Raw genomic sequence first — 21,689 nt, forward strand, 5'->3', positions numbered from 1 at the left:
GGTCATCTACCGGTTTACCATGTAATAAATGCTTCTATGATTTTCCATCCGCGATGGGGCCAAACTAGACGGTTGTAGTAATAATATCAATGCTTCCATACAGCTACGAAACGGACATTGTTCTTTGGGAGGGTCTCTATGATAACAAGTTGGACTATGACCAAATGAGCCACATTCAAAATAACAGCATGACCTTGAATCAATCATCCTACCCGTATTCTGTATCCAGTGCCAAAACAAGCCTGGACCGGCAATGTACCAAACAAGCGGGCTACGCTGCAAGGTAACCGCCAACACCCGAAATAAAACACTAATTCTTGGCATAGCCCCCGGTTTCCTGGTAATGGCCACTATCTTGCACCTGCAAGTTCCTCCTGGACAGATCAGATTCCTAAACAAACTATCTAAATAACGGATTCTAATGTTTCATTATGAATACAACACTTTATTGTAGGTTGTAAAGAAATCAAATTTGTAACTTCCACATTCAGCTCTAGTAAAATATAATCTGCGGTTATGGGCTCCAGTTTACAGAAATTAAAAAAAAAATTAAAAATGAGATGGGTTGAGGTAAATCATCTTTATTCTCGTACCATCCCAAAGGCGACATAAGATCAATACATCAACATACCAATGTTAATTCAACCAAAAGAACTCTGGTGGCGAAGGATGCAGGTTGAAACGTTTAAAAAAAAAAAATTTAAATTAAAAAAAACAATTTTACAAAAAAATCATCATGGCCCTGAAACTCCAGACCATGATGCTTTGTGGCTGCATCGGCTGGTCTAGACTTCCACCCAGCCAAGGACTCCGTACCCCTATCCTGCCTTCTACCGGAGAAGACAATCCCTCTGGGCACACTTACGGCTGGCTCAGAAAAGAGTAAATTTTTCTACCTCGGACCCAACATTTATTTATTTTTTTCCCCGTTTGGCCCCCTTCATTATACAAGTTGGTAATATAATGCAGTATAAATTTAGGGTTTGGGTAAGGGACAATTTCATGTGATGTGGCATAGGATCTTTGACTTGTCAGGCAACTACAACTCTCAGCAAGCTTAACTAACCAATAGGTCAAATTGGAACTTGGCATTCGGTATATATCTTGCTAAGCTTCGTACCAGATCGACATCTACTAACATTTTTGACACCTTTATATACCTTTAGGGATGTAGGATATCTAGCTCTAGAAGGAATGGCGGCCTTGGTCAGTCTACAGCAGTTGGCCCTCCTCTGTATTGATATTCTTGTGAGATGTGAAGAACTTCCTGAGCTGTGGTAAATCAGGTGATATGTACACGTGTTGTGTGCATAGGGAACAATGACGTTCACACAACATGAACGTCATAGAGGCCTCTTTCCAATATCCCTCCATTAGCTATTGATTCCTTAAAGGAGTCGTCTCATGCAAAAAAGCCTTTGTAGCTAGAAATGACTGCTGATCACAACAAGTCCGGCTTCTGACCACATCCAGACTGACATTTGCCCTAGAGCGGACATCTTAAGGAACTGCTCTATGTTCCGTCTCATAGAAGGGAGAATGATCAGGGACATCCATAGACAACCCCTTTAAGAGCAAACACCAACGCATTGGCTGTTGGCAACGCTCAACCTTTGGAGAATAGACCTGCATGGTGATGTCTATGGAGGGAGGGCGGCTAAACACCAATGGACTGGTAGTTCCCATACAACTTAGATGATCAGTAAATCACATAAAATCAGGCCACGAGTAGTTCCTCCTGGTAATCTACAATTGCGCCCCTTTAAACTTTGAAGAACACGTCTGGTGCTTTTGCATCGTTCTATTTCGATTTATCACAAAGGCCTGTGCCGATATTGGAAGAGGTAGAGATCTCCTAGGTAATACTATGAGCTCAGGCCTTATAGAAGGAGCAGGTCTCTCCAAAAGAACAGAGTAGTAACGTTGGACCCATGTAAACCATCTGTAGGACTAAGCAACGTTCCTACACTGCTATATAAACTGAGCCCGTAATAGTAGAACATTTATAACATAATATCCTTCAAAGCCTATCAGAGAATTAAACAGTCACCTGACCTGAAACATTCCAGAACGTCAAAAACACTACAAGAAAATCACCTCAAAGTATTAAGACGCCTTCCAAGGAGAAGTAAATGAAGTGGAAATTTACAGGTGATATAAGCCTCTGACTGGATGTGGTAGAAGAAGTGATAAGCGGCGTTCATGACCTTGTAATGTGGATATGGTATGGAGATCAAATTAGATCACTTTATTACATATAATAACAATTCGACAGGTATTCAGATAACGCAAATCCAAAAAAAAAAAAGGAGGGGCAGTAAGAATAGAGTAAAAGAAAACAGCCCTATAAAAAAAACCTATAGGCGTCAATGTAAACATATGAAGTGGAGGGCGTGGAATTAACAAGGCTGTGTCTTGGGAACTAGAAGAAAAAAAAAAAAAACTCCACCATTGCTTAACTCTTCACTTCTGTAGCACGAAAAGAGCAAGGACAGGATGACAACAGACATTGCCGAGTAGCCGTTACTTTGGGTTGTCCAGAACGTGACTGATACAATACCAGCTGGCAAATAGACAAATGACTGTAGACGATATGCCAGGCAACAGTGCCGCCTGAATATTGCCCAACCCTGAAGCTGCATAAGCTATAAGAATATATTACAGGAGGGTTTGTAGAAAATACACACATCTTTCAGAATTAAAAGGAACACTCCAGGCAAAACCGAGTCACTAGAGCAGCATGTGAGTGGGCGGAGCATGACACAGGGATTCTTTGATGTTCTTGAATCCCTGTGTCACGGCCCGCCCCTACAGGCCCTGCACTAGACATAACAGTTTCTAAGTTTTGCCTGGAGTGTTCCTTTAAAGGGGTCCGTCTGGATTGCTGCTACGCGTTTCTGCAAGTGCTGAAACTTTGTCATTTACATTCCATTCTCAGAGATCTGCACTTACGTGGGACTGCATACCTACAGTACTAGGAAAAAGAATATCTATGCAGAGCCGTCCCCGAGAGCTCCGTTCTAATTTAAATGGAAGATAAATGACAGACATTCGGCACGGTCGGTAGCAATTTTGGAGAACCGATATTAACACAAGTATGATGTCAGTAAGTAGTGACTATTGAGGTTATATCCACTCAGCCAGCACTCGTGGAAATAGCGGAACAGCTGGATGGAGGAGCGCATCATCTTTACTCTTCCTTTTTATCTTTTGGTCCATCTTGAAGTGCCTGTTGAGAAAACAAATGGAGAAGCAAAAAAATGAGTGGTGGCCGTAGATCACTTGGGATAAGATACATGCGCGGATATTTCACCTCACTACCATAATGATTTGACGGGAGGACCAACTGACTGATTTAACATGGGGTGCGGCAAAAGCCGACGGTTTATGATGCCAACACCTCAGGTATTACATGCTTAGAAATGCCACAAAGATAGGACCTTCCCTCTCAGGAGGACCATAAATAGGTTGAGAACCTACGTCATTGTACCAAATGACATGTCTGTCACCCATGTCTCTAGGGAGTACTCGAATGTATGATCATAGCCTTTGGGGGTACTTTGCGGTCAATTATTCCAGGAGGGGGTACTTGACTTAGGAACATATAGAAACGCTAGTCTACAAGACACCTCCCGTTTTCAACATGTTAGATAACTTCCTTGAGCGATATGAAGTAATTCTGTTCTGAAAGGAGAGGGGGCTTGCTGCCCTGCTTGCATTGGACAAGTACTAGTAAAGTAAGAAATTCAAGGGGTTGTCTGCTCTAGACAATCCCTTTTAGTTAGAAGGGTATCCTGGTTAACTGATCCCATGATGTCCTAAAGCAATCCGCTGTAAATCGGTGAGGGAGCGTTTCATTTCCCTGCAGCACCACCACAGGTGAAATTAAGCATTACACTGTTCTCATTACAAAACAATAGGCTGCTCATTTAATGCATGAATGTGCCACATCCTCTAGAACAAGAGACACTGTTTGTAGCAGTTTTCCATTTTGGGTAATAAATGAGGATCCTGAACAGAGGGAACCCATCTATTAACTTGGAATTCCCAAATTTGAAAATTAGTTTTCTAAACCAGACAACCCCTTTAAAGGGGTATTCCACTCAAGCATTCATCAACGATCCATAAAATATATGTTAGATTGGTTAGGGTCCAACTACTGGGATCCCCACTGTCTGCTCGAAAGGGAAAACCCCATCTCCATCCCTCCCTACATACCTATAACCAGCAGCAATGTAGTGTGTATGGGTGGCCTTACAGAAGACTAGGTTCGACAGCAAGCAAGACCTAGAACCAAATCCCAGAGAATCTACTATTGTAAACACGTATACCCCAAGGTCTACAGCACTCCTCCATTACCCAGCTATCTGTATATAGATATAATTACTGTAATGTATCCGACATCCTACACAAACGAATAAGAACATCTGAGGAATGTTCCACTGATGACTGCTTCTCCATAATAGGACAATAAGGCAGACAGCTCCATTATTATAGGTATCATTTCTGCATGCTTGGTTAAATCGGACACAACATTAGGGGAGGATGCGGACAATTTTGAGGAGTTCTGTATTAAATATTCCATGAAATTTTAATTAGAGAGATGTGAGGCGTATGAAAGGAGTTGACGCATGGGTCTTTGGGGAGAGCGCTGCATTGTCTGTACACTCTGCTTAAAGTGGCAAACCTACAATGCTGCAGTGAGGAAATGTTCCCAAACTTGTTAGTCCCGATCTAGTTTACTTACGCCTCTTGCTCACAACTGTTGTGCCACTCGGGCCGTTTTTGACGCCATCCGAGTAGCACCCGATAGTCCTCACGGACCCATTCACACTTTAGCGGGCTGAATCGGGTCCGTGAGAAATGGTCAGCGTCTCCGATCCGAGGAAAGATCGAACATGTCCTATCTTTCCTCGGATCAGTGACGGGACTCGGACGGCGCACACGGTCGTGTGCATGAGGCGTTAGCTGGAGGTTAATGCTGGAAACTGTGAAGGTCTCCTTAGAGGATACAGCTTCCAAACATTGCCACCATTTTCTAGATAAACTATAAAAGGAAAGTCAAGTAAATGGTGGGAGGGTCCCTTAATCAGAAGACCACCCTCTCTAATAGCCAAAAAAAGCCACACCCAACATGACTTTCAGCTCTGAAGGCCACACGCTCCACGGCTGACACAGCAGGAAGACCCCCCCCCCAGTCAGCTGGTCTACAGAGAACTTGTAAAGTGTCCCCATGTTATTCTATATACACGTTCCCTATACACATTTTAGGTCACCTGTATGTATCCCGATTCTTGACATACAAAAAAATACAAATATTGCTGGACAGGTCACTATAAACTAGGCCATCTTTCATATATCAGGAGTACACAACCAATGAAGCTTAAAGGGTGTCTTCACCATTGCAATAATTTTTTTCTTTTTAACGTCCCAATGTATCTGAAATGAAAAAATGAAGCAACTTTGCAATTAGTCTTGCTTAGAAATATCCTGTTTTGTGTATACAGCTCCTACACAGACCTACGTGTTCATCTCTTACATGTAAACACTCTTCTACCTTCTGTAGATTAGCAGGAAGAGGGGGCAGAGGAAGTGAAACATGACTGCAGGATCAGACTACACTGGTTTTTTTTTGTAGTCTGTAACCATAGAGACACAGATCTGCATAGGAGCTGTAGACACACAATGGTGGGAGATTTGTAGTGAAGAATATTTGCAAAATTGCTTCATTTTCTTTTTTTTAGATGTACGAAACAAAAATAAAATAAAAAAAATTGGTTCTAAAAGGTGTACAAAGCCTTAAAATAGCAAAATCCAGCCATGAATGTTCTTCTGAAAGATCATAGATACATGTCAGAAGCTCGGCCACAATAAATTTCCAGAACAAATGGGCTGCAGCGTTCTAAAGAGCATCTGGACCCCTTTGACACCACCCATGTGATCTTACATGTCCCATGTACTTCCAGTTTAAAAGGTGCACACGCTTCTATGGTATAGAACGGTATTGTCTACAATTTACATCCCCTTTAAAATTTGATTTCTTCATATTATTCCTCATACCCAAACCAGAGGAGCATTACAACGATTATCTACCATTACTGGGACAGTATTCAGACAATGTCAATCCACATCACCGTCCACGGTGATCATTGCTGGATTCATTTACAGCTGGATAGTCTGGCCTTCATGAGGTCTACAGTCAGTAAACCGTTCATTCTGTAGCATGCAATGTCCAGGGCTAGTAGAAATATACACCAAGTCACCTCAGCACTTCACGGGTTAATCAGAGAGGCTACCAATACCACATATGGGGTTTAGGAGATTATATGGAACCAAGACAAACTATTTATATCAGCTGGTAATGCAATACATGTGATCCAGGAGGAATTCAGTGTCTGTGCTCGGCACTATTTTAGAAGAGGAGGTGTAGAGTGGGTAAATATTGGAAGTCCTAACCCGATAAAAAAATAAATAATAATATGATCCTGTTAATTTCTATCTGAAAATTGTGGTGTCTGTCTGATCTATAGGATGAGGAGAGTGATCCAAAGTAAGGGTCCCGCCATTTAAAAGGGCCTAAGCTAGTCAGACAATTTAAAGGGGCTGTCCGTAGAAGTGCTCTGTGCTGTAGTCTTCAAAGACCTTACAGCAGATCTGTCAAACCACAGCCCCTCCCACATTCAGCTGCTCAGCTTGTAAACAATGGGTACAGTAGTAAATACTACAAGGTTTTTTTTCACATAGCAAAAATCGAATCTTATGTTTAACCCCTTCCCAACATTTGTCGAATGGATACGTCATGGAAAGCCAGTGCTTCCCGCATTTTCCGTATGCATACGACAAATGGATGGCACCGGCTCAGAAACTGAGTCATTGCCATCATCTCCGGATGTCAGCTGCATCTTACAGCTGAAATCCGGCTGGAAGAGTGGGGACCAAAATTAGCTTTAATCCCCGCCATTAAACCCTTAAATGCAGCGGTCAAAAGGGATCGCTGCATTTATGAAGTTTGCAGCTCATTGGCACAACAGAAATTAAATTGCCAGGGTTCCAGTGGCTGAAATGGCAACCGGAGGCCTATTACTGGCCTCCAGATCTGCCTAGCACAGAAGCCGTTCAGGCCCCGCCCTGAGGCGGGGCCTGAAAGGCTTCCAGAGCCGACGCCGGCGTCATCAGCGGTGGATGTCCACTGTATATTACTTCTGACATCCACCTGTAACGGCAGGAACTGGAGCTAGCTCCGATCCCTGCCTTTAACCCCTTAGATGCAGCAATCGCCATAAATATTTTGTATCCTTGCGACCGTAACAGCCTTAACTATAGAAATATGTTATTTATTCCACGTGGTGGACCGCATAAAAAAACAACCCAAAAAAAACATTGAAACCTATACCAGAATTTCTGCGTTTGTCACTTTGCCCTACAAATATTGAAAAAAAAAAAAAAAAAGTCGCATATATCCAAAAATAGTACCTATATAAACTATAGCTCGTCTCGCAAAAAACAAGCCCCCACACAACTCAGTTGATGAAAAAGAAAAAATAAATTTTTTTTATGGTACCCACAACTTTGCGACAGAAAAAATACATTCTTTTTATAGAAGTAATTTTATTGTGCAAAAAGTTGTAAAACATAAAAAAAAGTGCTATAAATTAGGTATCGCCGGAATCGTACTGACCCGCAGAATAAAGTTAACATGTAATTTATAACACATGGTGAACACTGTATAAAAATAAAAAACTATGCCAGAAGTGCAGTTTTTTGATCACCTGGTCTCCCATAAAATAGGATAAAAAGTGATAAAGTCGCATGTACCCCAAAATGGTACTAATAAAAACTACAGCTCGTCCCACAAAAAAACAGACCTCATACCACTACGTCTATGAAAAAATAAAATGAGTTAAGTCTCCAATACGTCAGGAAAGAAAAAATATGCAACTGTGCCGGCCCGAGGGGAACATTTCAAGAGGCGAATCATCAAGGCCCTAAAATTAGGGAACCAGGAAGGGGAGGGCCAAAACATATCTGCTGGAAGCGAGGGTGCCCGTATTATACCAGGACAATACGTCCCAGCAAAATTCCCCAAACTGCAAAGATCCCGAGTGTGGACCAAAAGGGGGATAAGAGGGACATTTATCAGTGCGACACCGGCCTGTGCAGAAAGGATTGTGTCACAGCGTAACACACATCTATGGATTATTTGACTGTTTTTTTTCACCCCATTATTGTACTACCTGACTATGCCCCTGATGTACTCTGCCCAGCTTACATATGCCCCACATTATAAAACTGAAATACCAGTAATACTCCAAACATAACTACTACCTAGCAAAATCCAGGCTCCAAATGGTGCTCCCTCCCCTCTGAACCCCACGGCGTGCCCAAACAGCAGTTTACTTCCACATATATGGCATTGCCATACCCAGGAGAACTCTTTTAACAATTTTTGGGGTGTGTGTGTCTCCAGTGGCACAAGCTGGGCACAACATATTTATCACTGAAATGTTACATCTAGGGAAAAATTAAAATTTTTACCATCCGCAGCGCAATCCTTTATAGAAAAGGCCTGTGGGGTGAAGATGCTCACTACACCCCTTAATAAATGCCTTGAGTGGTGCAATTTCCAAAATGGGGTCACTTCTCAGGGGTTTCTTTTATTATTTCACATCAGAGCCTCTGCAGTTGTGAACCAATACTTTGTAAATCGCCAAATTAGGCCTTAATTTTACACGGTACTCTTTTACTCCTGAGCCCTGTCAAACGTCCAGGCAAAAGATTAGGGTCATATGTAGGGCGATTCTAAAACCGGGAAACAGCATAATAATTAGAGAGCCGTCTTGTTATGGTGGCACAAGCCGGGCACCACATATTGGCATATCTATGGACAAAAATAAAATTTTCACTCTGCAACATCGAGTGCACACTAATTTCTGCAAAACACCTGCGGGGTTAACAGGCACACTACACCCCTAGGTGAATACCTTGAGGGGTGTGGTTTCCAAAATGGGGTCACTTCTGGGGGGGGGGGGGGATCTACTGTTTTGGTCCCACAGGGGGCTTTGCAAATGCGACATAGCGACCAGAAACCAATCCAGCAAAATCTGCACCCCAAAAGCCAAATGGCGCTCCTTCCCTTCTGAGCCCGGCCGCGTGCCCAAACAGCTGTTTACGACAACACGTGGGTATTGTTTTACTCGGGAGAAATTGCTTTACAAATTTGTGCTTTTTTCCCTTTAGTCCTTGTAGAAATGCGAAAAAATGTGCTAAACCTACATTTTCTTTAAAGAAAATAAAAAATTTAGATTTTCATTTTCACGGCCTACTCCCAATAATTTCTGCAAAAATCCTGTGGGGTCAAAATGCTCACTATACCCCTAGATAATTTCCTTGAGGGGGTGTAGTTTTCAAAATAGGGTCACTTTTTGGGGATTTCCACTGTTTTGGCACCGCAAGAGCCCTTCAAACCTGACATGGTGCCTAAAATATAATCTAATAAAAATAAGGCCCCAAAATCCTCTAGGTGCTCCTTTGCTTCTGAGGCCTGTGCTTCAGTCCATTACCACACTAGAGCCACATGGAATCTGGGCAATAAATATTGAGTTGTGTTTCTCTTGTAAAACCTTCTGGGTTCCAAAAATGTTTTATAAAAAATTAATTTCTGCCCCAAAAAATTTTAATTTGTAAATTTCACCTCTAGACGTTTCACAGGAATTAAAGCAAAGTAAAGGGTTAAGAAACTTTCTAAATGCTGGTTTGAATACTTTGAGGGGTGAAGTTTTTAAAATGGGGTGACTTATTGGGGTTTTCTAATATATAAGGCCCTCAAAGCCACTTCACAACTGAACTGGTCCCTGAAAATATAGCCTTTGGAAATTTTCTTGAAAATGTGAGAAATTGCAGCTAAAGTTCTAAGCCTTGTAACGTCCTAGAAAAATAAAAGAATGTTCAAAAAAAACAATGCAAATCTAAAGTAGACATATGGGGGATGTTAATTAGCAACGATTTTGTGTAGTATTACTGCTCCAAAAACGGCTCAAGAAGTGACATGCACTTTTTCGCCAGTGTCTCTTTACGTGATGTTTTTTGAAAATGAGGCTTAAAAAAAAAAGCCCTGTAGGAACAGAACACCGTATTTTCCATTTAAAATCAATGGGCAGATGTTTGTAGGCGTCCTGCTTCCGATTTTACAGCCATTTTTCGGGCCGAAAAACAGCCGAAAACAGCCCGTATGAACATAACCTTAGAGGCTCTCCTCAGGTCATAGGTTAGATGTGGAAGGCATTAGTCAGAGGGTGAAAAAATGCAGCAGGAGCGGGCGGAGATTAGAATTTTTTTTATTACATAAAACAGCGCCACTCTTGTCCCTAGGCTGTGTGTGGAATTGCAGCACATCCCCATTCACATGAATAAGACTGTGCTGCAATACAAAATCGAGCCCATGGGTGAGAATGGCACTTTTTCTGGGGGGAAAAAAACACTTTTCTATTCTCAGACAACCCTTTAGTTTTATGCCACCTGCTCCCCATGAATGCCCAGAGACATGGCACCTGGGCAGCTAGACTCGGCTGAGCTAATCTCATATCTGTTTATGGCAAGCTGGGTCACAACCAATATGGCCACATTAAAGTCTCCCCATGTTGGTTGAATATCAACCTCTTTATAATCCTAAACGGAAGACATCTGTGTCACCCAGCTTTCCTAAGAACGGATATAAGAAATAACATGACAGAACGGGACCACTCAAGGACTTGTGTGCACTGCGGATATTGGACTTTAGTCTTGTAAAGACTCTGGAAGTTAAGAAAATGCTAAGATCTCCTGAAAATGAAGTGTTTTCGGGGAAGGTAACTCTTACCCTCCCTTTACAGAAGTCCCACATTCCTGTCCCTTCAAGTTCACAAAGTTGTAAATAGCTGCTCCCGATCACGCTGTGTGTAATAGGAGTGTCCCCGGGGCCCCTCCTTCCGTCAGTGTGTGAGTTATCTTTATTACTAGCATCTAGCTTGACTTTAGACATGATTAAACGGCGGCTTAGCTCGTGACTTAGAAAAATGCCAGCACGACAGGCTGAGCTGCACGTACGCGGCAGGTGAATTGCGGCTAGCACCGGCCAATTCATGTCCGACAAAAAGGATTACAAAACTGACTGTTTCAGATCATTTCAGGTTTGCCTCGGTGGTTGTATGAGATTAGATCAAAAACATTTTATTTTTTTCACGGTTTTGAAAGTGCCACTCTTGTCCGCAGGTTCTTCCTGGTATTGCAGGTCAGCCACAATCACATGAATGAGAGTTTTAATGCCAGACACAGCCCATGAACAAGCCTGGCGCTGTTTTTGCAAGAAAAAAAACCCACTTGTCCTAATCTCATTGAACCCGTTTAACCCTTTGTGCACTGTCAGATAAGTAGAGCAGGCAGATCCTCCAGCATCATAGCAGATTACCATACTGTTGCCGAACAAATTGATGAAACCATGTTGGAGACCAGACGGAATCCATTAAATACAAAGGGTTCTGTCGAACACCGATGGTTTCCGTTATGCAATGGATCCCGAACTTCCGCTATTTTTGCTGTTCTGCTCCTGTGATAAAACCGAGGAACGGAACTCGGAACGCAGATGTGAAAGGCCTTAGTGACGTCTATGTAAAGTACATAGTGGCCATGACAGAAGATCAAGGCAGAAAGCTCACACCAGTCCTGCTTATGAATCCAGTCTATATTATACATAGTGTATAGTACGCTGCACCTGGGTTGTTTCTTCTATTCCCTGGCACCCATACGCTGCTGGTCCACAACCCTGGTACTGTATGGCAGAAGGAAATGCATTTTCACTCATGTCATCTTGACATTAAGATTTACGTAAGGTAGCGTACGGCCTGCCTTGTAGCACACAGTAGAATCACAGCAAGGTTTTTGGAAGTGATAACCAATTTTTTCGGGGATCGGATAGATAGTTATACTAAGCGCTACTTTATATTGTCAAAACTTGTCATTCCTAATGAAAAATTCTTTTTTTTCTTAGAGCTCCTAAATTTTTTTTATTTGACTAAATATTCATCCTGAACAATATGAGAAACACATTGAAACCAGGCACAGAAACGCTTTGTACCCCTGTAATGCCATCAAACTTCACTAATGTTCTCTTATTTCTATTAATTGTGGGGAGTCTCAACAAAAAGAAAGAGGATCCACCATTAGGTTGGGCTCCCACGCCGCGGTCAGAATGCGTTTTTTTCCATAAAAATATGACGCGTCAACACAGCCTAAGCATATAAAACTCTTTGAGTCAGGTTTAAGAGGCTGCACGAGATAAAACAAAAAAAACATGGCCGCTTTCTTCCAGAAACAGAGCTACACTTGTTCATGGGCTATGTCTGGTATTCCAGCTCAGCTTCATTCTAATAATTGGGGCTGGGCTGCAATACCAGACATAGCCCATGGACAAGAGTGGCGCTGTTTCTGGAAGGAAGCAGCCATGGTTTTCTAATTTCATACAACCCCTTTAACCCGCATGAATCGGTGATCACATTCAAACAAGTATTTCTACATCTATTACGGTTGCGAACTATATTTATAGTGTAAATAATGCCCTGCGGGGTAATGGCCACGCATGTTCTGTTTGCTACATGTCCTAAGACAATTCCTAATAATAATCTCCCAGTGGCGCTTTGCTGGAAGGCAGAAAAACAAACTTCTACCGTATCCGAAAAAAAAAAAAGCGTAGCATTAAATGCCGGCCATTCAAATGAACGGCCACCCATGTAATTTATGGACAGCCGGGTCCTCCAGAGAAAGTCACTTTGTTAATGGCTCTGCGCTCTTGCTAATAGCGGGCGATCCCGAGTGGGTTTATGATGTCGACATGCCAATAGGGCATATGAAAAACCCATTTATCGCCGAGGGCTTCTAGCAAAAATATAGAGATTATCACACATTGTATTTGTCTTTCTGTAGATCCATAAGCTGGGGCATAAACATAAATTCTAGGGCCCCATAGCAAAACTGAACAAAAGAAGAAAAGTGTAGGTTTTTGGTTTTTTTCCCTAAATAGTCAAGTGACGCTAGAACATGATAAAACTGGGTGCCTGCAGCCACCACTAGGGGGTGCTCAGTGCATAGATTTATACAGATACTATTAAACTCAATGGAAGCTGTAAAAATCTCTATGTAGCTAGCTCCCTCTGGTGGCGGCTGCAGGAAAACGCTATGATGGGAAGCAGGCGTAGTACAGCGCTGGGCCACATCGCATGTGCATGGTTCACCTCTATGGAAGGTATGCCACTTGCTGTAAAGCAACGCCAGCCAAAGCCTTCAGCGGACTTCAACTATTGCGTGACCTGGCACAATCTTACAAAGCCACACGCCAGTAGATAAAGGTAATGTCACGCGATATTCATATCACCACACTATACAAGTCGACCTTTCAGCAGATAATGGCTTTTTAGGGTTTGGATTTCATTAAGAATCTGCTATGATCTTCACCAACTAGTGGCTAGGGATGATACCTGGCTTTCAGGCCCCCCGGCATGTGACTCCCCAGCTACTGACAGCTGCAGGTACTATTGTGCACTATCGGTACCAGGGAGGCCATAGTTTTACTAGAACTTGATATCGGGACCATGTCACTGGCAGTTAACACTATGGTAAGAGTCATAGGACTTGGTCATAACTTGAATAAACTTTTTCCTTATTAAAGGGGTTGTCTGGGATTAGAAAAACATGGCTCCTTTCTTCCAAAACCAGTGCCACTTTTATGCACAGGTTGTGTGTGGTATTGCAGCTCTGCCAGTTTCACTTAAATGGAGCTAAACTGCAATTCCAGGCGCAACTCAGGTGTGGTGCTATTTCTGGAAGAACGCAGCCATGTTTTTCTAATCTTGGGCATCCCCTTTAATATTCACTGTGGCTGAGCACGTCATACTGAAATTGGCATGTAGCCCACAAAAGATTGGGGACCATTGCTCTAACTAAAACATGACAGTGGGTGCTACTGCACCTATGATCGGCGCCCTTAAACCCTGTTCGGAGTTCCTGATGCCAGTGCACACTGCATGCCAATAACGTATGTCTCGCGGCCTGGTTGGTGGAGGGGCACCATGCGACCACATCCACAATACCCTCCTTGTAAACATGTCGAGGATGCAGTTGTTTTAAGGTCTCACTAAACGACTATACATACATTGATATTAAGGCTATTAAAGGGGTTGTCCTTTAACAACCAATTTGTATATGCCAGAATATTGCATTCTGGGGTATCAGAGGGGTTCCCACTCCTGGGGGAGCCCTCCAATAACAGAACAGTGTCCCGCTACAACACATTGTCTTGAAATCAATGATGCTACGGATCCTGTGGATATCAAAGGGTGCTGTGTAATGCTTATACTTGGGAAATTACTAGGTAACGCCAGTAGAACTACTCCTCGTAGGCGGTCCCAGCCGCAGATATTCACCAGGGGGAAGTATCAACTGAAATGAGGCTGTCCAAAGCAACCTATTCCTCTATGTAGGTTCTTTCTATCCTGTAGATATGGACTTCCCTGCTCATGGTGCATCGCAGAGGGACGCCATTGGTTATGTCAGCCAAGAATCCCTAAACACTAATAGTGGAGAACCCCTTTAAGTGAATGAGAACATCAGCTGAATATTGAAGAGTTTACCGCTCTAATATTAATGTAGGAATGTGACCGCAGTCAATAATACATGATTAATTCAGCCATTTGTTTTACAAGGAAGGCCGACTAGAAGGCGTCTGACATCCCTCGTCCACGCTATGAATAAGGAGCTTGTTATCTAAGGTATTTAGAAATTAAAATATAATAAACCTTCACCTCTGAGCGACAGAATGACAAGGTCGAGGGAATTTCAATGGCTCCGTATGAGAAATCTTACACAAACTGTAAAAAAAATATCCAGATCAATCTCATACATGCTGGTCCGATATGCTGTAGTGTGTAGAACATGAAGCTGCCGGAAATCCACGTCCGGGCCCGCCATTACCCGCCGTGATGTGTGCTGACCCTTACTACGGACTACGTTCTCACCTGCAGCTTGGCGTGTTCGTTCAGCAGTCGGTCGTATTCCTTTGTCAAGCCTTCACTCTGCTTTTTGATAGCGATCACCTCGTTCTCGGATTTCTGTAAGGCTTCAGGTAGGAAACAAAATAAGAGACAAGAGAATTCATTATTCACACAGTTGCTGCTTAAAGGGGTCGTCTCAAACCTCTTTTTGAAATGAAGCTGGTCCAGCAAAAAGTTGATCACTGGTCCGGCTTCTGAAACCTTCAGTGATCGACCAATACTGTATTACATGGCGAACGGGCACCGCCGATACTTAGCAGCTCTCTGCTCTGACTCAGAGGGGGTTCCCAATCAGGGGAACCCCCACTATGACATCCATATGCACTAATAGGGTATATGGAAAGCAGTGGACTTTGTGACATAAACCCCTTTAATAAAACACAAATTGTATTAATAACCAATCCTGTCACTGCTTTCATTTTCCAGCTTGTTCTGTACCTCCAGATCTTGCCGCCACTAGTTCTAGTATAGAAGGCCTATTAGGTTTTCTCACTAGTCTTTTTGACTCCGGTCTCATTTATATTTACAGGGACGTCTACACTTTAACCCCCTCCCGCCGCAGCCCTTTTTCAGATTTTCATTTTAGTTTTTTCCTCCCCACCTTCCAAAAGCCACAACTTTTTTATTTTTCCATCGATATAGTCCTATGAGGGTTTGATTTTTGCGGGATAAGTTGTCGTTTTTCATAGCACCATTTATTTTGCCATATAATGTACTAGGAAAGGGGGGAAAAAAATATTTGTGGGGTAGAAAATGAAAAAAAAAACACCAATTCCTCCATGCTTTTTTGCGTGCCGTTTTTACGGAAGTCACTGTGCAATTAAAACAACATGTGAACTTTATTCTGCGGGTCAATACGATTACGCCGATACTAAGTAAATATTGTTTTTTCTATATTTTACTACTTTTATAAGAAAAAACCTAAGTGTAAAAAAGAAAATATGTATTTTGTATCGCCAAATTCCGAGAGCCCGAACTTTTTTAGCCATAGCGATGAGCTGTTAGAGGGGGGCGACCTCCTCTAACGAGTTAAATGAGCGGGATCGCGCTCGAGCGCAATGCCGCTCGTTACTCTGAAGTGTCGGCTGTAACAAACAGCAGACACCGGCATCGTATGGAGCGGGTTCACTCCATGAGACCGTTCCATACTTCCCCTACCTATGGATACGTCAAATGTCGGGAAGGGGTTAAGTTATCTTTTGCTGAGCCGTATAATGTTAATGTATTGCTCCCTGTTATCAGCCATTTCAGTCCGGGGTTAAGGCTGACTACAGCAACAATGAGGGAGATTTATAAAAACTGGCACACAAAAATTGGAGCAATTGCCCAAAGCAAACCAATCAGATTCCAGTTTTCATTTGTCAAATGAGAAGCTGCAACCAGATTGGTTGGTAAGGACTACTTCACTTTTCCTCTGCATCAGTTTTGATAAATCACATGTTTATTCTAGATATGGTACCCCATCGTTAGACCCCCATTACCTACACTCCAAAACTAGCACAAGCACATTGCAGCTGGTATTTATCACCCCGCTGTATTCCTGCGGGAGGCGATAACCAGACTACTAATAATGAATGTGTACCTCTTCGATAGGGGGGGGGGGGGGGGGGACTTCACAAAAAGCAAACCTGAAATACGATCACATCAGTAAGAGCACCAACGAATGGTGTACCCGGTGCACATACCACCGCGTAGATCACTTTAATGGGACAGGTAATAGACTTTCCAGGAACTGAGGAGAACCCATAATTCAGATGTGACATGTGAAATTACAGACAGGTCAGGGAGTATACATTATATATATATGTGAACAGAACACGATGAAGGAAGAAATACAGAAGTGTCAAGCTGAAGGCGACGACTGATCTTATAACATTTGGAAGGTCACAAGGATTTGGCTTTAAGAGGAACTGCTGGTCAAACACATTACAAGACATATTTCTAAACCTCAAGACGTCCGGTCACCAGAAGTCAGATAGAGCTACTCCACAGGAACATGTAATGCTGAAGGCAAAATCTCCCCCGTCCCACAAAGTCATACTGCCTGGGGGTGCAGGAAGCTGAGATTTATGCTGCTGTTTGCATGGTCTTCAAACTAGAGAACGGCTTTGTATGAAGTTGTTCTTGCAGCACAGTGATCATGTCTCCGCTAATATGCCACCGGCCACAATAGTGTTCCGTTTAGGTCTATTCTATAAATAGCAGCAGAGATCTTAGCTTTTTGGACCACTGTGAGTATAACTTTAGAGGAGAGGGAGGTTATGCTTAATGGTATTGTACGGGATGGGATTAGAAAAACATGGCTGTTTTCTGCCAGGCATAGCGTCGTTTTTGTCCATGGGTTGTGGCTTTGCAACTCTGCCCCATCCAAGTAAATGGGGAATGAGCTGCAATGCCAAGCACGACCTATGACAAGAGTGGCGCTGTTTCTGGGAGAGAGCAGTCATGCTTTTTCTAATCACATACAACCCCATTTAATCAGACACATGAATTTGCAGGTTCTGAGTGGAGTAAAGTTGACAGTCACAAGTGTATGGCGACACTAACTGGATGAAAGCCGCCGACTGACCAGCAGAGAGCACCCATACACTGTGGTGCGGGGGGGGGGGGGGGGCAGATTTATTGTTTAACCCTTAATCAGACAATTATAAAATGCCCTTAGAGAAGTTCTCTGGGCATTTTGAATTGATGGCCTATCCTCAGGTTAGGTCATCAATATCAGATCGGTGGGGTTCTGACACCCAACACCCCCACCATCAGCTGACCCAATGGGCGGTGGTGTTCATCGCACAGCCACTACGAAGGTGTACAGCGTTGTGCCTGTAAACTGTCAATCAGTTGATCGGTGTGGGTGCCGGGAGCCTGACCCACATTGATCTGATATTGATGACCAATCCTAAGGATAGGACATCAATATGAAATGCCCGGAGAACCCCTATTGACAACAATATCACAGGATTGCTAGCCGTCACCAGCTTCCAAACCAGATCATGACTGGAGGGGAAATGCAGTCAGGACCATTCACATCAATAGAAATGTGCGAAGAATGTCGTATCAGAAATCTGAGCAGAGCCAAAGGCGTTTGATTGTTCTATAAAGTCCTGTGTTTCTGGAAATCCACGGTGAACAGAGATCCCAGACCTCACCAATGTGCTCCGTGATACAGGAGAAAATCATTACCGCTAAATTGTACCTTCAAATTTCATATTATAAAGACGACGTCGGCTCTTCTGACAATTGTATTCTCATAAAACAACAAATCTAGAGCATCATTTCTTAGAACTGTATGTTGTGCTAGCCCTCTGTTATTCCTCCAAGACATTTATGAATAAATGGGTGTTACCAGTAGGGGGTGTGTCCCTTCTCAGACTGACCATGTCCAATCAGTGCTGACAGAGTGAGACTAGCTACACGCTCCTCTAACAAGTGAAATGGGAACACCCATTTGTCAATTTATTCATAAATTTCGAGGAGGAATAACAGAGGAACAGCGCAACGCAGAGTTCTAAGAAAAGGTGCTCCAGCATTGTTCTTTAATGGGAAATACGAGTCAGGAGAGCACGATGGAACCTCTTTTGGTCACTTCCTTATAGACCGGGTAATACAAGAAACCCAATTCTCAAATCAACTCAGTCATAAAAGGGTCTAAAAAGGGGATGTCCAGTTTGGAAAACCCCTTTTCGCCTGTCAGGTTCCCAGATAAGCTGAACACAGGGGTTCCCGCTGCTGCTATTGTGAAAACATCTGTTCATTTCTTTGGTGATATGGCGCACTGAAACCAATGTGCCATCCATGCAGTGCACGGAGCTGCTCTCTAGAGGGGACCCCCCTCTTCTGTTGGTTTACAGTTGTTTTGCAATGGAAACCAATTTCCCAAAACAGGAACAGCCATTTGTATCTTGTCACGTCAGCTTTTTTGAGACTATAAACTAATAAAAGGACAACGCAACCTTCCACGGCAGGTCCAAGGGGGCAGACGATTCAATTGCAGCAATTGCCCTTGTCTAACAGACAAATCTTTGATTATAAACCAAAGGGCATGACATGGGCAGGGAATATTATAAGTTACATATTGATGAGGCATAGGCACAGCATGGGACGATGACGGTTAATAGAGGTTCTGGCTTTAGCAAGGTTAGGATAATACTTACATTTCTTGGAGGAATCCAGTTCCACTTTGAGTTTCTTGACTTCTGTATAGAGATTCTTGTTCTCCTCCTCGGCTTTACTTTCTGGGACATCCGCCACCTCAATCCCAGAGGCTTTCAGTTGCTGGAAAAAAACGGAGAGGTATTTTTGGAAATACTAAAAAACTCACTTCGAAGCCCGGAGCACCTTGAACAGCCTTCAAATAGCAACTGTACAGCGCTAAAGAGAAGCCAATTCCCTGCTGCTACCCTGCAGACACCGTTTACAGCAGCCTGCACTCTGCCAATGGCGCCGTGTACAGCAGCCTGCACCATCCACCGGTGTCTGCAGTGCATTCTGTTCTGATGGTGAACAGCTATACAGGGTTTCCTGCCCATCACGAAAAAAATATAAAATTACACTACAACCGACATGTGTAGCAAGAGAAAACAAATGACAGTCTTAGAACATAATGGGATAAAGCAAATACGTCCATCACCTCGCTGCGTACAGCAAACGAGTACAACGTCCGCCTTGAGTTTTGTGAGCAGGTCCCCATTATATAATATTACTGAAAGCAATTCGTTTAAAGGCTTTATTATTTTATGTCGTTTTTGTCTGTGCGCTGCAGCTTCTATGTACATACAAGCCGCATGACGCCGCTGTGAGCCGAATCCGTCAGTCTGCTGGATTAACGCCTCGGCTGACAGTGGCTCCTGCGTGCCTCTTACTTTCAATCTAACACTGGTTGATAAACTTAGATTTGATCGGTATTAGGGTTACATAGTGGATACATAGAAGCTGCAGCGCAAATACTTCACAACATGTTTAATCAATGTCGAATAGAAAAGGTTTATAAACACAAATTAAAGAAAAATAGAAAAAAAAGCTGAAAATGTTTACGCAGCCTTTCAGATAGAGTTCACCAGGTAAGGCGTGAAGCGTGTTGCCACCAATACCTATAGCAGTGTAAAATGGTCAGAGATGATCAGATTAACCCCTCATGGTATGGTTCCGACAGAAGAACAAATATTACTAAATATCCAGCTAAGTAGCATCGAAGTGTGGATCGGCCTTTCGGGAACTTATGTTAGAAATTGGAGAACCGCATAAAGGTGCCCGTGCACAAAACGGTCATGGTCGTTCATCTGTTGATCACTGCCCCGTTTACACAGGGCAATTATCGGGAACACGCGTTCTTTGAACACTCGTTTGCCCAATAATTGGCCGGTGTAAAAGGGCCATTAGTGTCTATGCAGCTATAGACATTTATACAGAAGCAACGGTATTAGGAGCAGGAGACAGACACAGAGAGAGTTTGGATCTTCCGCCACTTGTCCTCCGTCCCCTGTATACAGGCCAGGCTCTGATACCTTCTTAAGCTTGTCATTCTCCTCCATGTACTTCTTGGCTGCATCACTAGCACTCTCGGCTTGTTTTTTGAAGGCCTCGTTGGATGCAAGGAGCGTTGCTTGCTTGGATATCAGTGTGATCAGACGCCTCAGCAGACTGCAGGTTGAAGAGAAAGACAACGCTTTAGATAGTAATGTGATCAGCAAATTTAATATTTATACATTGTGCGAGCAATGAAGTTCTACCAGAAGGTTCTCAAATAAACTCTAGCCACTAAGTAGGTATATAATTAAAGGGTTTTTTCAGGATTATACATGGATGACCTATCCTTAGGACATAGGATCCTATGGATAGACCATCAATTTGTAATGGTCCAAACCCTGGAACCCCCACCGATCAGCAGAACAAATGCAGTGGCGCCGTGTGGCTGTGGCTGGTACTGTAGCTCAGCCCATTCAAGTGAACAGGGACCTATGGATAATGAATGCATAGTCAGGGAAAGCCGGTTTAAAGGGGTTGTCCCACGAAGGACATTTATCACCTATCCATAGGACAGGTTTTAAATGACTGATCGCTGAAACCCCAAAAATCACTAGTACGGAGGTCTTTAGCCCCCCCCCCCCCTTAGTCTTCACTCCATAACCGCAGCGAGGAGGAGTTTAAATGGAGTGGTAGTCAAAATTGGAGCCAGAGGATACCAGTGTGCACAGAGTCTAACACTCTTTTACTGATCTCTTAACAGAAGATGAAAAAATAGCCAAGCCACAGAGCTGAATAAAGTTGTTTGACATGGTAGAGCCCAATGGCGCCCTCTGCTGGATGTTTGTTTACACAGTTAAAACCATAGCAGTGAGAAATGAATTCTCTTTTTACCAGATTATCAGTTTTAAGTTACAATTTTACATTTTGGATGCATTGGAGAATCTGACCTAAGAGGGGCCTGAGCAAAAGAGACTTCCACAGTGGCCTATATTCTCTGAACGGACCCTATGCGGAGGTTGTTGTGATGCCCATCGGCAAATAGTCCATTTACATGATAAAGGCTGTTGTGAATGGCATCTATATTCTGCCCAATGCCGCATTTGAAAGCTATTGCCTAATATACGATGGCTCTAAATTACTTGTCCAATT

At 43.0% G+C, this 21,689-nt stretch overlaps 1 protein-coding gene across 1 annotated transcript in view; it reads right to left on the reverse strand.

Annotated features, from left to right (window-relative positions):
* Positions 1 to 424: 424 nt before the first annotated feature.
* The window catches only part of BCAP31 (B cell receptor associated protein 31), a 28,761-nt gene continuing 7,496 nt past the window's right edge, over positions 425 to 21,689 (reverse strand). Inside the window, 4 exon segments of the mRNA XM_075835365.1 lie at positions 425 to 3,229; positions 15,042 to 15,142; positions 19,229 to 19,349; positions 20,579 to 20,714. Coding sequence (XP_075691480.1) covers positions 3,191 to 3,229; positions 15,042 to 15,142; positions 19,229 to 19,349; positions 20,579 to 20,714 — 397 coding nt within the window. The 3' untranslated portion in view covers positions 425 to 3,190.

This window comes from Rhinoderma darwinii, chromosome 8 (genome assembly GCF_050947455.1).
Source record: "Rhinoderma darwinii isolate aRhiDar2 chromosome 8, aRhiDar2.hap1, whole genome shotgun sequence".
In the NCBI taxonomy this organism is placed as follows: domain Eukaryota; kingdom Metazoa; phylum Chordata; class Amphibia; order Anura; family Rhinodermatidae; genus Rhinoderma; species Rhinoderma darwinii.